Source organism: Priapulus caudatus, unplaced genomic scaffold (assembly GCF_000485595.1).
Source record: "Priapulus caudatus unplaced genomic scaffold, Priapulus_caudatus-5.0.1 Scaffold646, whole genome shotgun sequence".
Lineage (NCBI taxonomy): Eukaryota > Metazoa > Priapulida > Priapulimorpha > Priapulimorphida > Priapulidae > Priapulus > Priapulus caudatus.
This window is the reverse complement of record NW_014577707.1, coordinates 131,566-149,070: the sequence shown is the minus strand read 5'-3', so window position 1 is coordinate 149,070 and position 17,505 is coordinate 131,566. Positions and strand designations below refer to the sequence as shown.

Genomic DNA, 17,505 nt, shown 5'->3' with positions numbered 1-17,505 from the left:
CAGAGTCGGCGTCTCGTCGTTTCGCGCTGCGTGTAGGCGAGACCGACACGTCGCTGGCTGGCTCGTAGTCGGCGGAGTTTTCGAGGAGTCTGCTAGGTTTGCTTGCGTGATGTTGTGGCCGATGTGTTTGACATAGTCTCGACGCTTCGGCGTCCGAATATTTTTTCCGTTTCTGATGATGGTCAGCGAAGCACTTGCGAAGCTGCTCAGAGATATGTGATCAGTGCGAGTGATTGATGGTGGTCGCAGAGCAGTTTCAATAGAAGCACCGGCGTCGTAATTAGACGCGCGATCTGTGTGCATGTGCGTGGTGATCAGCCGTTTACCTGGCGTCGAGTGCTAGCAGCAGCGATTGTGAATGTGCGCTTGTATTTGAGCGGTGTCGTGCTCGCACGTAGACGTGCATAGCGCCGCAGGTGGCGACGCAATAAGCCGGGCCGTGGTGTGTGCATCCGGATAGTTTACACACGCACGTAATTACAGCTGCCCGCCCCGCAAGCGTTTCGCGATAGGATTTATGGAACTGCAATGACTGCGATTTGTCGCACTTGTTGCGGAATTCGCTTTTTCGCAGTCGCCTGTTTTTCAGATATAAGTGCGCCGCAGACGAGTGTCAGTTATGTGATTTTTTTGCCGTACGTATTGTGGTGTGATGCTTTAGATATATAATGCTATATGAGAGATGACATGTTCTCCGCCGTCTCATGCCGTACAATCCCGTCGCTGTCTGAAAACGCCTGGCCGGCGGCTGTAAGTCCATTACCCGAACTGGAACCTTGCGCGCGATCAATGCATATTAACTAAGGCGTTAATTGTGCGCTTTAATGGTGTCTTCATTTATGAGAACTTATGACAGTTAAATAGAACGCGAGGACCTGTATCCGTCGCTGCTCTAGACGCGTCTGCGGCGCCAGTCGGCGAATCGATACTCGCTGTCAACGTCGTCGTGCTCGTTGATCGCGTTGACGCCCTGGCGGGACGCTGCAGCATGGAGCAAAGCCCTGACGGGAGGCTGAGGGATGCGGTGAAGTCGAGATTGCACGTCGTCAAGCGACGGTAACGAGTGCCTGCGGTGGCTGGCTGACTTCAGGCTTAATAGTTGCCGGCCCCTGGAGGGCGCGCCACAGTACCTATTTGTCGCTAATCGTAGGTGCGGTGTTATAGACGCAGCGAAGGCGGGTAATAGCTGTATCAGCAGCAGCAGCAGTAGCAGAAACATCAAACAGCAACGGAAGCAATAACAGTAGCAGCAGCGGAAACATCAGCAGTAGAAGCAGTAGGAGAAACAGCAACAGCAGCAGCAGTAGCAGAGATAGCAGCCGCAGAAGCACCAGCAGCAGCAGCGGAAACAGCGACAGCAGCAACAGTAGCAGGAGCAGCAACGGTAGCAGAAACAGCAACAGTAGCAACAGTAGCAGAAACAGCAACTGTGGCGAAATTGACTTCGCACACACGCGCATGCCACGATCCTGGCATCATCCCTGAATGCATCCAGAGCGCTCGCCTCATCGTCATCGTCGTCGTCGTCATCGTCGCTCTGCTAGGCGGCAGTCACCGGCCGTGCGTGCCGACTAACTCATCCCGCGCCACCGCACGCGCGTCTGCTGCTGTGTAATGGCGAACGACGCGACCATGACCTCTATACCGGAAGAAGCGGAGCCGGCGAGCGGCGTGCGTATCCGGTCGCTGCCGCTGCTGCGCTCCGTCGTCGGTCGTCTGCTCGGCGGCCACTATTCCGACGCGACGCTGGGGGACGACGGCACGGCGTCGTCATCGTCGGCGACGCACCAGCACCGCGTCAACTTCAAGCCATACATCATCGCCGCGCGCTTCTGCGGTAACTACGCGGTAAGCCTCCCTGTGTGCGTTCATGCGTGCGTGCGTGCGTGCGTGCGTCTGTTTGCTGCGGTAACTACGCGGTAAGCCTCCCTGTGTGCGTTCATGCGTGCGTGCGCGAGTGCGTGCGTGCGTGCGTGCGTCTGTTTGCTTCGGTAACTACGCGGTAACGCTTCGTGCGTGCGTGCGTGAGTACGAGCGGGAGTGCGTGCTTGTGGGTGTATATGTGTACGTATGTGCGAGAGAGAAAGAGAGCGAGAGAGAGAAAGTGTGTGTGCGTGTGTGTACGTGGGTGAGTGCGTGCATGTGTATGTACGTGTGTGTGTGTGTGTGTGTGCGTGCGTGCGTGCGTGCGTGTGTGTGTGACGTGCGTGCGTGCGTGCGTGTGCGCGTGTGTCTGTGCCCGTCGTTCGCACTTCTAGCTCTATCTCTTCCCTCCATTTATCTTTCTCGCTCGCTCTGGCTGTCATTTCCATCTGTCTCTCTCCCTCCTGTTACACTGTGAGCGGTCATCTGCCTCGTGCACAGTTAAACGCAGCGATCAAGCTATCCATGCTCGCAGTCATCGTAGGCGGGTGTGATCCGCATGCCTAGCATTTCTCTCTATATAATACATTTATATATATATAGCAACGTAATGATGTATCAATTTACTTAAAGTGTATGCTGAGCAATTAGTTAACGTAATATTTCTCCCGCTCAGTAATTCACCCTCTCTCGGGTCGGGGGGATTGCATGCGGGGCAAGTGATGCGGGGGTAATGCGCCGCTTGCTGCGACCCTGTAGCTTCGTTAAAAGCCAATTAAGTGTCGCCGACAAATGACGTGTAATCGTGAACGGGGGAAGCAGGAGAATGGGAGGGACAAAGATAGTGGGCCATCGCGCGGAGCGAGGACTGTCATAATTCCTGGTTCTCGTGTCAAAGACCCGATTTGAGTGAGGGAACAAGGGTATATAGAGTTCGTGGTCATATATAGGCAGTGCCTGTCGCCGTACTAATGCACAGCTTCATAGACTGTGCGTATATTGTCGCATAATTGCGTAGGCAAATGCGTGTCACTACGTTAGTCAATAGCTGCATGTCACATTGTGCATTACTTAGTAGCGTAGTACACGGTAACTGCGTTCACACGAGGATTTCAGTACCGTACAGTACCGTTCACACGCTAAAAATATACGCGGCTTATTCAGTACCGTACTGAAATACGCGGCCCACTCGGCGAGTAAGCCGCGTATATTCGGCACCACGCTGGCAGCGTTTTGTCTGTCGTGTGAACGCAATTTATGTAACCGTGCAGGTTTAACGGTTCGCAGTGATCCCCGAGCCGAGAGGGTGCCGTTGTTGAAACTATGCGAGATAAATATATGTCCCTGTCACAGACAGCTGACAGCACGCACGGGACGGGGGGGGGGGTGATTATATCACTCCAACACAATCTCCTCCGTTAGTTCTGTATAACGGTGGCATCGCAATCGCAACTTCACTAAAATGATTATTTACTAATAAGTTAAGCTGTCTACGTCACGAATTTCGAGCACCAGCAAGTAGTATATTTGTGTGTTATTTGTACAAAATAAAATGTATGAAAATACAATTAGCGGTTCTGTTTACTTTTCATGCTTATATACCTTCTTTATACTCCATAATTTGCCGGTGCATTCGATGTAACCAAACGCTCGATACAACAACAACCGCCATGAATTCGAAAATTCTTGCGTGGCGCCCAGACGCAGCTAGCCGATATAGCGAACATTTGCGGTAAACGAGGCATTGGCAAAATTATTGTGGCAGCCATGGAAATTCCTTGTAAACTTAAGCGGGAATTTCTCATATAATCTTCTTTCTGCTTTTTTCTCTTTCGTTTTCTTTCCGATGCACTGGTCTGCCCACCATTGTTTATCGTTTAGTTGATCTAACCTCTGATCTATCCTGAAGGGGATGTCACAAACATTTTTGTTGGCAGAAATTTAAAAAAACACAAATAACATTTCGCAGTTTTAATAATAATTTTTCAAACATAATACACATGAACATATATTATTTATTTTTCCTATATTGTATATTCTATATAGCCAAGTTAAGCCAACACAAATCAAAACAGAAACTGTTTGGGCACCACTTTGTGCACCATACACAAATCACGATGACATCAACCGCAGCAACCAGTACAGCAACAGAGAGACGCCAGTAATATGTAAATAGTGTTAGACAACACTAATTCAAATCGTCAAGATTTTTGCAAATTTAACCAACGTAAAAACATTTTTATCAGGTGAGAGTTTGAGGATATATTTAGTAACGTTAGTACTAACTTTTGATGCAAAAAAATTACAAAAATAAGGTTTCAACTATATTTTTTTAAATAATTTTTGGAGATTCGTGACGTAGACACTTACACCTAGACCTAGACCTAGACCTACACGTGACGTAGACCTAGAAAAATAATAAATTAATTAATAATAATAAATGAAACTATTAATTCATGGAAAATTATTTAAACATACAATAGATAACTATTTATGTATCTTTTCGTTTAATAAATTGGATGTTATGTGTGTTTTATTCTGAAACATTTCGTGAATGAGGAAACGTGTTCGTGCTTTGGTAAAAGAAATCAACTTTGTGCTCACCTGTCTGTGCCTGTGTGAATTTGGGTGTGAAATTGGACCCCATAGCTGCTATTTTTACTTAATAACTATGATAGAAAGTCTCACTCTCGAAATATTCCGTATTTGCGTATAAGCACCGCATGTCACGGTGCTGCCCAATAGTTGAATAAAATTGCATGTCACCGTAGTGCGATTTATAACTGCAGAAATGGCAGTCAGTGCACGCTAGTGCAATAACATAACGGTGTAATGACGCATAGATGCATCATAAATAGTATTAAATACTGCATGCCCCTGTGTTTGCCTATGAGTTCGAAAAGAATGCAATCAAACGTGCAGGCGCATGCAGTTACTTGCGCGTATGTGCGCTGCCGATGGTAACGCATACCCGAAGCCATGTACTGACCGGCAGCTGGCAAACATCAGTAATTAGGTGACCGGATGAGAGTAGAACATCAGACTGCCGTGCCGTGGACGTCGCGCCCACACCAAGATGCTGCGAGCTGCTTTACGTTGTTAATTATGCACGAGGTGTTGCGAACATCTGCAGCGAATCGAATCTACGCGCGAGGGAGAAATAACACGCGTTATGTGTAGATATACGATGTAAAAAAGTGCGAGGAAAATACGTATAGTTATAATAAATTTAGTTTATATGAGATAATGAGACCCTCCTTCTCATACGATGTGGCTATGGGTTGTAGTGTGGATCGCGTTGTATTGTGTATGTATGGGTTGTAGTGCATGTGGATCGGGTTGCCGCTTTCGCGCGTCAAGGCGTCCGTCAAAATCCGTCAAAACCCTATTATTATTGGAAAATATCGCTGCGACAAAATTGCGAGAGCTCTGGAGCTTTTGTTGCGAACCGCTGCTCTAGAAATATACTAAAACTAGCATAAGTACTATATAGGTATTATATAAGTACTAATATAGTATAACTACTATATATATTCATATGCATCTAATATTCATTCACACGCACACACGGTTACACACACTCGCACGCACGCACGCACGCACGCATGCATATATACAAACGAATAAGAGAAACCGTTGTTAGTACGCTTAAGCTACCATAGCGCTATGACTGCTATTTATACTGTATTTCAAAACCTACAACTAGTAATAGACTAGTGTTATCAGTATCATGTCGAGGTAGCATTGCACCTAATTTGTACATATAGGAAAAGCAGAACTTTTGATTTAATTAATTTGATTTGAAATTAAATTGAGTTAATTGATATCATATCTATACTAGTCGCTTATTGGATGAGAGACGATAGTGCCTTCATGGGTATAGCGTATAATGTGAAATGCTAGATGCTATTAACGAATTATTTGTAATGGTATTCAACATACCATAAGCTTTTCAGGAAAAACATGTATTTTACTAATAGGTGTCAATAAACGTTATCAGGATAATGTATTTTGATTTTGTGGAATAATTTTGTTGTTGTTCGATTCGTTGTAATAATTATCAGGCCAGACTGGAACGTAATATAGACTGGAAGGATTGCAAATTTGCTATGAGTCATCATTGTCGTATAAAGTTGCGATTTTTCCTGACAATCTCTACGATAAAAGGTTATGACTAATAATGTGACCTGAAATTAAGCTTCGAAGATCGCTGCTTTTAATGGTGAAGGTAATTTAACACGCGCTGACTTCTACTCATTGTGTATATATATACCCTACTCATACGACAGGGATAATACGTGAGCGAAACCTACGGATATAATATAATCAGGAGTGTATAATATAGATATAGATATATCTATATAATTATATATATATATATATATATATATATAATAACGAACGTTGCGCGTTATTAGATGTATGCTTCCAGCGGCATAAGGCTATTTTGAGTGGTTAGAATGTTGAGGTTCTTTGCTCTAGCTCACAAATAAATTGACTATAGTTGAATGCTATAAAAGAGCACTCGTGTACTTATGATCCTTGGTTATTTTTCCCTTTTTTGTCTCACTAAGGCTAGGAGTGGGTCAGAGCTGTTGATTTCGGCTCATATTTTTTTCGCAAAGAATTCCACAGCTGTATGTTGATTACAGGGTGCAAAATTAACGGGAGTCCGGAGTCAAATACTCTCTGATTTATTGTGGGACTCCCTGATTTGACATATACAGGAGTCCGTGTGACTCCCTGAAAATTCTGCTATAGTAACTATAGTTTGTTCCAGAGCACGGCCTCGCGGAATTAGCATATTTTTTCAGCAAATGTCTAAAGAAAAGTTGGCAGACGTGCAACTGCATGAATCTTCAAAATAAGCACATATGCGTTATTGTTAATATCTTTAGTTTTGACATTCAAACTGCGGACTCCCTCATTTTGCTGCGGACTCCCTTTTTTTGATGGCAGGGAGCTAGTCCGTTGGACTCCTTTATTCAAAAGTTAATTTCTACCCCTGTAATTAGTTGACGACGTACTTCATGTGTGCACGCTTTTGGTGCTGTAGCATGCATGCTTATTTGTATGATGCTGTTGTTATAGCATAGTTAATTTGTATGATATGTGAATGATCTATTCTCCGTGTATGCTGTTGTGATCGCGTGTACGTGTCACGTCTGTGAGTTCCCCGAGTCAAAAAATCTAATTGAAAGTGTTACACAACGCACTTACAACTTAACTGGTATTTAAAAAAGACCATGGAGATAAATCATCATTGTAATATATGGCGCTCACTTGCAAATTAGTCTCATCTTCCCGAATTGTGTGTGCGAGAAATCTCGCGCTGAACAGTCGGTGATTCATTTCGAACTAATTACCGGCGTTCGAGTCGAGTTTTCGATTGCCGTAATGGATATGCCGTTGGTGCAGTAATGCTGCATGCAGTGTTTTGTTGTTGTGCTACACACGTCGATAGCGCGGCTCTGATAGGACCGAGTAATTAAAGCGAGTGTCATTAACGCAGCAGCGAGAGTCTTATATAACGGGGCGCAACTCAGCGTTTGTAGTCAGCATGCACATGTTTTGTCCTTCAGGCGCAGAGACCGTGGATCGAGAAGCATTTCACAAAGCGAGAATGCATCCATTATCTGCCGAGCGGAAAAGACATGGAGAGGTAAGTGTGTGCGCCGTTTAGCATGCGTGTGGCTAGCTCTAGAACTATAGCCCTTCGCTCCGCCACAAGGAAGGGAAGGGCCGAGCGAGCGGTCAGGTATTGCTCTGCCTCATCTACGAGATGCGGGAGTGTGTGTTATGAATATACATTAGTTACTTGGCAACAAGAAGCCATTGTTTAAGCTTTTAATCAGAATAACAACTGCATGTTCAGGCTAGCACTGCGTTGAATGTTTGCTGAGGAGCCATCTTTAGTGCCAACGTGGCGTCTTGCCAGTTAATTGCCAGTTAACTTGCCAATAGTGGTGAACTATAGTAACGACTCGGGAGGCATGGAACGCATGAGTCCACTCTCGGCTTCTGTGACGCAATCTACCTGTACATGTGCGAATGCGATTAAACTCGTACGTTGCGAGAGTAGGTATGGTGTACGCGATCGACTTCCCAATTAAGTCACGCTCTGGCCTAACGATTATTGAAAATTTCAAGCCACCTTTCCGATGTGTAAATCTGCATAGTCGTCTCTAATGGAATATATATAGTGACTAACTACATTTAACTCATTTAAATCGATATCTTTTATCTCAGTCATCTATTATGTTAATATATTATGCTATTACTAAACACCCACAAATGTCTCACTCATGCATACGTGTACATACCACCTGTAGTCTGTCTTGACACTATAGGAATATATTCACACGCGGAACCCGATCACGTGCGTGACGTCACTTGTGAAACTATTAGTTCACTGCTATTGATTACAACATAATCATACAAGCTGCATGCGTTCATTGCCTTGTATGCGTGTAAGTGTGTTTGTTCGTGCGTACGTGTACGAGTGTGGGCGTGCGCGCGTGCGTGCATGCATGCGTGCGTGCACGCGTGTGGACACATCCATACTCGACAGTATGCGCTTTTATTGATAGTTAACTATACATGCCTTGAGTCTGTGTATTCAGTCGTATATATACGCGTCACGTGTCACGGTTGTATACTAGTTAGTTAGCTCAATATTCCGTGCGCTATTTCACATGTGCAGGTATGGCCTTTGTTTGCGTAAGTCTCGTGATTCTACGCAGATGGTGACATGCCAGATGACATCAAGAGCGTATAAAGAAGGCTTATAAAAAATTCGCAAAGAGCGCAGTGAGAATTCTAATGAAATGAGATTTTCTGTTTAGCATTGCGTCCTCTAGAGACCTACTCTTACACGTACTGTGGCAGTACCTGTAATACGTTGTGACGATACTATTTCATTAGTTTTATTAGTTAGGTGTGGGATTCGTGCTTCAGGTATAACCACGTGCACACGTCATGCATACAGCACCGTAGACCGCGCACACCGCACATTCATGGCGGCATACTGGCTTTATATATATACTTGTTACGTAAGCATAATCCGACTGTGGTGTCTATTTTAAATTTCTATTTAGTTCAATTATAGTTTCTTGTTCAGTTCAGTTACTTTGACGCAGTGCTAATCAGTTCTTGTAAGGCTCACATTACAGTGTATGCAATTAGCAAGGCTACTAATGGACGTAGATGTAGTAGGCCTAGCTATTAGTAGATAATCTTTATTTTAATCCGTACATTTAAAACAGTGAACATGAGCTGGAAAGCTCTTTAACCGATATGTAACAAATGTATAAAAACAGTTCCTCTAGAGAGTTAGTACACAACTGTATTCGCGGCAGTATTCAAGTGAGTAAGAAAATAAAGGAAAGTAAACAATTAGTATTAAATTAGTATAATCGCCCGAGTGATTATAGGAAATCCTGCGCGCTGATTGGTCGAGACATAGGTGATTATTCTTCGATAATCACCTTTAGGGTTTACATTGTAGTGGCGCTAGATTTGTAAATGTTACGGAAGCCGAAATTGACAAATTTAAAGGAAATGCTGTCCCCAAAAGTACCAAAGATGTGACAAAATTTGGAGTTAAACTATTTAAAGGTAGGTAGTTAAATTCAAGCTTATTATTGGTTTTTGTTACTCTGATTTCCAACAGATGGCAGGCACTACCTAATTAGAAATTAAAAGGGGACAGTTTATATTACCCCAGTCGTACATGAACTTGTTTTTATATATATACAATTCTTTGCCGTTGATTCGAACGTGAAATTAGGAGTTTTGAGACTCAGGGTAAATTCGGGGCTAAAGTCTGTTCAACAAGGTTTGTTTGCCGTTTTCCTAACGGTATATGTTGTATTTGTTGGGGGCAAAATTTGCCTAAATGCAACAATTTGAGTTACCACAAAATGGTTGCCGACACTTGTTTACATCTAATTTTACGGTATCGGTTTCAATTATCGGTTTCTTTCCTATAATCACTCGGGCGATGATACTAAAACAGTTATTCGCCTCAGGCTCGGTGAATCTTGTTGAATAATCACCTCGACTTTGTCTCGCGGATTATTCAACAAGATTCACCTCGCCTTCGGCGAATAACTGTTAAGGATTCCATTGTCAATGGCTTATAATCACATCAATGAAACTTCATTAGTCATAGTTGACAGGCGAGATATGACGAAGAGCTGTCTTCACAGTAGCCATAAGGGGCTGATATACAGAACGAACGACATTCACGTCATACCATCAGGAGTGAATAATAATAGATTCTATTCGATATTTAAGATAGATCTATAGATAATTAATCTATTATTATTCACTCCTGCTACCATGAAGCTGCCCAATTTTATTCGCAGCATGTATGCGCTAGCTGCAACCCACGAGGCACTGCCGCAGTAGTCACGAGGGTTGTCAGATTGGCTGCAGTGTGTTTTGCAGGCGACAATAAAGTCAAATTACTGCGTGTTTGTTGTTTCAGGTGTGGATGCGGAAGGACGTGTGCGAAGCATGCCTACCTTGGCTATTCGCCCGAACCAGGGCTGGTTGGTCGCCACACCGGGGTATGACTTCAGCTGACTGCTGTGCAAACATGTAGATGTTTTGTTCTGCTGTCATATAAGATGAATGTTGTCTAGATCTGTTGTTGGCATTTGCTCGGACAATGAGGTCACCTACATTTAAATAAAATTTTACTGTTTATTCCTCCTCCCACACACAAATTGTGCGTTTTGATTAATTTTTCACTATTAGTTAGGTTATACTCGTTATGTTAGTTCCCCCTCCCTAATGTATCGTGCTGAATGCATTATTTTCTCGCACGTTTCTTACTGGCCAGCAGTCGAATGATTTGGCGTCACCAAGCACGGCGTATTATCGCAGCCAGTGGCCATGTCCGCGCAAGAGGTTTTTGTTTAATGTGAGTTTTGTTCGAGGTGAAGTTTCTTTGTATGGTTGTTGTCACTTTACTGATGCGTTATTAGCATAATACCAGAGGTTTTTTGTGCTGTTTCATTCTTTACATGTTATTAGCAAGTGTTTTTCTTCAAATATTAAGTGTTTCTATGTATACGTGACATGTGTTCTATTGTGACCTCCACAATGATATGTTCTGCTATGCTATCAGAAGTGTATAATAATATACTCTATTATATATACACTTCTGATGCTGTCATCTATCGTTACTATAGGCCTTTGTTTAAATCATCATCACGCTTTTATTTGCAGATTATCATTTGTTGCAAGAAAAGGCACACATAATAGCTTGTTGCATCTGAGCTGTCTTGATAATGGTCTTTATCCTTTGTTATGTGTTTTACACGTAACTGGCTTTCCAGATATCCTACTTTAACATTACACAAGAAAATTATTCCTGCAATTTTCATTTATTACCATGGTCATAGTTTCGTGGATCACCAATAAACCCCTGAACGGTAGTAGCAAGAGATTGTCTGTTCAGATAGCCTACAATGCTCTCCCTCATATTCATTTGTACGCAATCATACACCTGCTAAACTGGACGTACATAATTCTGATGCACGCAAACAGACGAAGTGATGATTGCGAAATTAAGACTGACGATTGTGATTAGTTTGTGGCAAGATTAATTGCTATGGTCACCCATCACTTCTCCACAATTCAGCTAGCTGTGACACTACGCAATTTAATCATGTACACACTGTAATTCGAGCAAAGCTAGAGACTAATATAGTGACATATTCACAAACATTGGAGGGGCAGTACAAACGGCTTTTGGAGAGAGTAGTACTCCACTTAATTTTTTTAATCCAGTGAAATCAATGAATTTTAAACATCACCTGGTCTGAAATTATTAATTTTATAGTTGAATCAAGATATATATTTGCGACTTTGCATATGATTACGAAAATATGGCGATAAGTTGTAACATAAGAAAGGGAACATGATTGCAGGGGTGATTATTAAAATTCGACTTCATATTAAATAAGCTTCTGCGCCACATTTTCAACATTTGTCCTACGGATTCTCTCTATATTACTCTGTACTTCCTTTGCCTTGCGTTCATTCTCACATGGGTCTGTTTGAAAACCTCATATGACATCATGTGCTTAAGTGTCCTCGTGTGTGTCTCCCATAACCTCCCTGGGGGGATATTGACCAATTTACATGGCATCATGTCTGTCTTCTGCTACACTATGCAGGGCAGAGACGAACACTGGAACTTCAGCAAGCACAGCGCACAAATGAAGACTGATGCTTTCGGAATGGTCGAGTTCCAGGGAGGCCCACAGACCGACAAAGCACAGGTGAGTAATGAATCCTGCTTGACAGTTATCATCTTGTTCATTACTGATGTTGACATGAGATGAGGTAGGCGCAACTAGGACGCATTGTTCAAACGATAAAATTGTGTAATCTCTGGTTGTATTTTGTGAAAAATACAACACACACATTGTCTTGTGTGTTTACCCATGGGTTTACTCATACTGTCTTATTTATTAACCTTTGGGTTACATGCTGTCTTATGTGTTAACTTGTGGGTTACATGCTGTCTTATGTATGATGTCTATGGATGTTATGCTGTCTTATGCAGTAACATGTGTGTTACACCCTGACATGCGTGTTACTGTGTGTTATCTGGGCTATATGCTAAATCCAGTCCTATGAGTTGACCTCTATGTTACGCCCTGACCTTCATCGTCTTCGGTGGCTTGCATGCTGTGAACGACCGGTCTGACTTCACTGCGCGCTGTCTGCTGCAGTACATTCGGCTGTCAGTGGACACGCGATCAGAGCTGATAGTGCAGCTGCTCACTCAGCAGTGGGGCCTGGAGCTTCCCAAGCTCGTCATCTCCATCCACGGCGGCATTCCCAACTTCGAGCTGCAGCCAAAGCTGAAGCGCATGTTCCGCAAAGGCCTGCTGAAGGCGGCCAAAACCACAGGCTCCTGGATCATCACTGGGGGAACAAATACGGGTGAGTGAGAGCGTAGGAAATTACGTTGAGAGCTTGTTTACCCAAGCTGTGACACAGATGCTACCTGTTAAGACCCACGCGACAGAGAGAGAGAGAGAGAGAGAGAGAGAGAGAGAGAGAGAGAGACTGCGCGACATATAGAAATGCAGAATATGCATTTGATAATTTTATCGAGACAACTATAGGATATATCTAGTTGTACCTGCTGTTTACATATGCCTGCAAGCATTCCAGCATGTCCAGTTTCATGGGATCGATAATGGACAATACAGTTATACTGTCAATAATGATATTGACGAGAACGGTAATTTATATCATGTGCCATTGATGACTATGCTACTTCATTATAGGTGTCAACAGGCAAGTGGGTCAGGCCCTTGGGGACCACCTGTCTGTTTCAAAAATGAAGAAGAAGATAGTATCCATAGGTATTGCGCCCTGGGGGATGATAGAACATCGTGAAGACCTTATAGGCAGAGACGTGAGTCATCAATATACGTGTACAGTATTATCAGATTTGGTTAGGTATAAGTCTAAATGTGCACGGGTCAATAAGACGCAACAGCGGGGTTCTTACACGTGGAGTCCATACGTTATCTGTTAAGTGCAATGGCTGTGTACCTCCTACAGAGTATGTACTGTCAGCATAGACCTTTGCCAATATCTGATGTTGGCACAGGAGTGGGGCTAGCATGTGGTCTCCTTGTCTCTGTGTGATCTTTCATTGTGTGCTCTATCTGCCCAGGTCGTGAGGCCCTACTACAGTATCCAGTCTCCTAAGAGCCGATACGCACTGCTGAATAGCAAGCACTCACATTTCTTGCTGGCAGACAGTGGCACCGGTGGCAAGTTTGGAGCCGAGATCATACTGCGCAAGAAACTGGAGAAGTACATCTCACAGCAAAAGATCCAAACACGTACGTAGGCGATAGATACCCCTGGGTAATTACAGTGGTGTACTATTACTGCCCAGTTACTTGTACATACATGCCACTCTAGTTAAGTTAATAATAATAATAATAATAGTAATAATAATAATGATGATGATGATAATGCAGATATGAAGAAAAAGAGGCAGAGGAATTCATACATATTCATAGTAGTAAATGAAATACGAAGGCTTATTATTTCTTAATAATTAGATGCTGTTCTTTATTAATATAAATTGGTTGAGTGGATTTTTTAATTATGTATTGCTTTATCGAATCAGTAGCAAAATTATGATAGAGAAACTGCACGGGATGTCATTTGAAATTATGAAAATTGCCAAAAGATTCGAGGCCATCACTATAGTTTGTCATCGTGGCTTGGCGTCCGTCTGATGAGAAGTACACGCTGAGCACGTGTTTCATCATGTGCGTTTATCATATTTCACGCGCGTTTGGAATGTATTTGTGATTGTGTAGTGTGCACGTGTATAGTTAGCACGCTCGTGTGCGTCTGACAGGTCTGTCTGCTTGCAGGGGCCGGCGGAGAAAGCTGCGGTGTGCCGGTGGTGTGCGTCGTGCTTGAGGGTGGACCCAACACGATTCGCACCGCACTGGAGTATGTGACGGACACTCCGCCTGTACCGGTCGTCGTCTGCGACGGCAGCGGTCGCGCCGCCGACATCATTGCGTTCGCGCACAAGTTCTCTGCAGACGACGGGTGAGTGACGTCTGCCTGCCGGTGAAATCACTTTAATGATCGGTCAACTAGGAGTGCAGAATAGTTTTGAGTGAGACATAGCATTTATTGTGTTCGAATTCCTACTACACAAAGATTGAAGCAGAATCGCGTATGTTGCGCGAGTCCTGCTCATTCTTTCGGTTAATTATGAGCCTAATAGCGGAACTCGAGTCACCAGCAGGAACTAGTCATTTGATCTGTTGATTGCTTGTACAAATAATGATCAGTGTTGCTATAAATGGTTAATGAGGTAATTGTGATAGCATCAACGTTTTCGTCCTACTTGTGCTTGCTGTTAATCGTTTTTGTTGACTTGGTTTGATGTGGCCTGATATCACTAATGTAGTTCATTTAAATTTTAAATTTAGTATTACTTTTACCCCGTGACATTACCGGCTTAAATCTATTTTGTGCATACCAACAAGCGATGCTTTATAAAATCAAGCGGTTTGTTACAACAACAACTTTGCCTACAATTTGGAATGTTTCATTAAGATGAATAAGTTTGGACAAAATGAGCACAACTATTAGCATTAGTATCACTGATAAATTGCTATCTGTCTATGCAGGGGGATGATATCTAATCTCAGTGAGCAGCTGGTTATCACCATAGAGAAGACATTTCACTACAGCAAGGAGCAGGCGGAACGACTTTACTCAGAACTGATGCAATGTATGCGGAAGAAAGAGCTGGTACGTGCCATGCACATGCGTCCGGGAGTTTCGTTTAAGAGACTTCAGAATGGAAAAGTCATATCCGTAGCAGTGTTTGCTCACTGTGCTTGAGCAAGCAACAGAACGATGTTCATGCGCGTGAAATTAGTTCACTCTGTGTCGTGATTTTGATAGAGCAGCGATCAAACCAAGACTGTGGTCATTACAGCGGTGTCACGTGGCAGCGTGAGTTGATGCCTCGGCTCGTGAACGATCATGTCCCACCATCGTCTCATGTAATCACCCAGTCTGCCAGTGCGATGTGTTATGTTTGAATTGCAGACTAAATACCTTGTGTAGCGACCAATATTACACTTAAATTATATTTTATTGAAACGTATGTATGTCGTTAACAATATGTCACTATGCCAATGACGATGCACGCTAGTATCCACTAGCTACATGCTACACGCTACACTTGCTTATAACCAAGTTGGTTGGTAACAATATTGTTTTTGATATTCAAGATTTTGAGATATTTGCAGATTTCAACATATTTACCATGGTGTAACAGTATATAATCATTCTTTTTTGAAACCATGGAAGTTAATCCCATGGAACCACAACTATCTAACTCTTTTCTCCCATTACAAATATAGATCACTATATTCATTCTGTTCCTCATGTAATTAAGTCACCAGTATTCCACATTCCATTCCTGTAAATAGGTCCCCAGTATTCCACATTCCATTCCTGTAATTAGGTCCCTAGCATTCCACATTCCATTCCTGTAATTAGGTCCCCAGCATTCTACATTCCATTCCTAAAATTAAGTCCCCAGTATTCCACATTCTGTTCCTGTAATTAAATCCCTAGCGTTCCACCTTCCATTTGCCATAGTTCCATCGCTGCTAATCAATATTCTGTTCCCCCGTATGACATTCCATTCATGTCCCGTCCGCGATGTTTGACATTCCATTTGCCATTCTATTTGCCATAGTTCCATCGTCGACCTGGGTCGTACTGATCTTGCTGACCTGCTGTTTTGCGCGTAGATCACGATCTTCCGCATGGGCGAGGGCAACATGCAGGACATCGATCAGGCGATCCTCACCGCCCTGCTGAAGATCATGAAGACATCGGCTGTCGACCAGCTCAACCTCGCGCTCACCTGGAATCGCGTCGACATCGCGCGTAGCGAGATATTCGTCTATGGGCAGGAGTGGCCGGTACACGTGCGAATCAGAGAGAGAGGTTGGGGGGGGGGTGCGAAGTCGACAAGTGGCTTTTCACCGGCGGCGTTCCCCACTTTATCCCAGCGTTCTGGTTGATTTGCGATGGCGCTAAAAAATCGTGCATTCGTCGATTTACCCCGAGGGGCTGCGCGCCACGCTGTTGTCTCATTAGTTACGTAGCACCCGTACATTCAGCAATTTTTTAATTTTATTTTCTCGTTTTGTGAAGCGTCGATAAGCCGCCTGGTTATTGCATTTCATTTCGCTTTTGCTCACTCATCTACGAGACTGTGCATCTGTTGGGTATTGTAATGGTTAGTTGAGCAATTATGTATGAAATCTGCCTTGAGGGAGAAGGGGAGATATAATATGAAGACCGATCTCCTGCTATCTCAGCCCCCTTTTTCAGACTTTCTCTTCCTCTTTCTCTCTCTTTTATCTCCCTCTCCCTCTCCCTCTCCCTCTCCTTCTCTCTCTCTGTCCTTCACTGTGTGTGTGTGTATGTGTGTGTGTGTGTGCGTGCGTGCGTGCGTGCGCGCGCGCGTGTGTGCGTGTGTGTGCCGCGCGCACGCGCGTGCGTGTATGGAAAGCATTTTGTACCAAAAAGCATAAAACCTAGTTTTAGACCTTAAAACCGGGTTTTAAGGTCTTAAAACTTTGTTTTAAGGTCTAAAACTAGGTTTTAAGGTCTAAAACCCAGATTTAAGGTCTTAAAGCCGCACAATGCGCATCCAAACGCTAATTTATCCAGTACTAGACTAGCAAATACTTCGTGTCATGCATAATTACACTACCTTATGACAAAATAAACTCTAGTTCCTCCCATTTTACTGCGCGTTGCCTTATAAAAGGTATTTGAAAATATCTCCAATGTTGTTCAAATTCTCCGATGTTGTTGACAGTTTCCCCAAGCAACCGTGCAGCGTTCCTGCGGTACAGCGGTACGGGTGTAGCAAAGATAAAAACATGTGACGTCACCACACCACTTCGAGGCTAAATTGTTTGGCAAACAAGTCGGCGTTTGCGTCAGAATGCCAGTTTTCTCACCTCTTTCTTATGGGTTTTAAGCAAACGCGCAGTGAAATGGGAGCAACTAGAGTTTATTTTGTCATAAGGTAGT

At 43.5% G+C, this 17,505-nt stretch overlaps 1 protein-coding gene across 1 annotated transcript in view; it reads left to right on the top strand.

The window, feature by feature from the left end:
- Positions 1–1,614: 1,614 nt before the first annotated feature.
- Positions 1,615–17,505, top strand: part of LOC106812421 (transient receptor potential cation channel trpm-like) — a 56,696-nt gene continuing 40,805 nt past the window's right edge. Inside the window, exons 1-11 of the mRNA XM_014816298.1 lie at positions 1,615–1,848; positions 7,419–7,525; positions 10,355–10,436; positions 10,712–10,792; positions 12,054–12,158; positions 12,615–12,828; positions 13,179–13,309; positions 13,574–13,745; positions 14,292–14,475; positions 15,066–15,189; positions 16,206–16,379. Coding sequence (XP_014671784.1) covers positions 1,615–1,848; positions 7,419–7,525; positions 10,355–10,436; positions 10,712–10,792; positions 12,054–12,158; positions 12,615–12,828; positions 13,179–13,309; positions 13,574–13,745; positions 14,292–14,475; positions 15,066–15,189; positions 16,206–16,379 — 1,608 coding nt within the window. The remainder of the gene's footprint in view (positions 1,849–7,418; positions 7,526–10,354; positions 10,437–10,711; positions 10,793–12,053; positions 12,159–12,614; positions 12,829–13,178; positions 13,310–13,573; positions 13,746–14,291; positions 14,476–15,065; positions 15,190–16,205; positions 16,380–17,505) is intronic.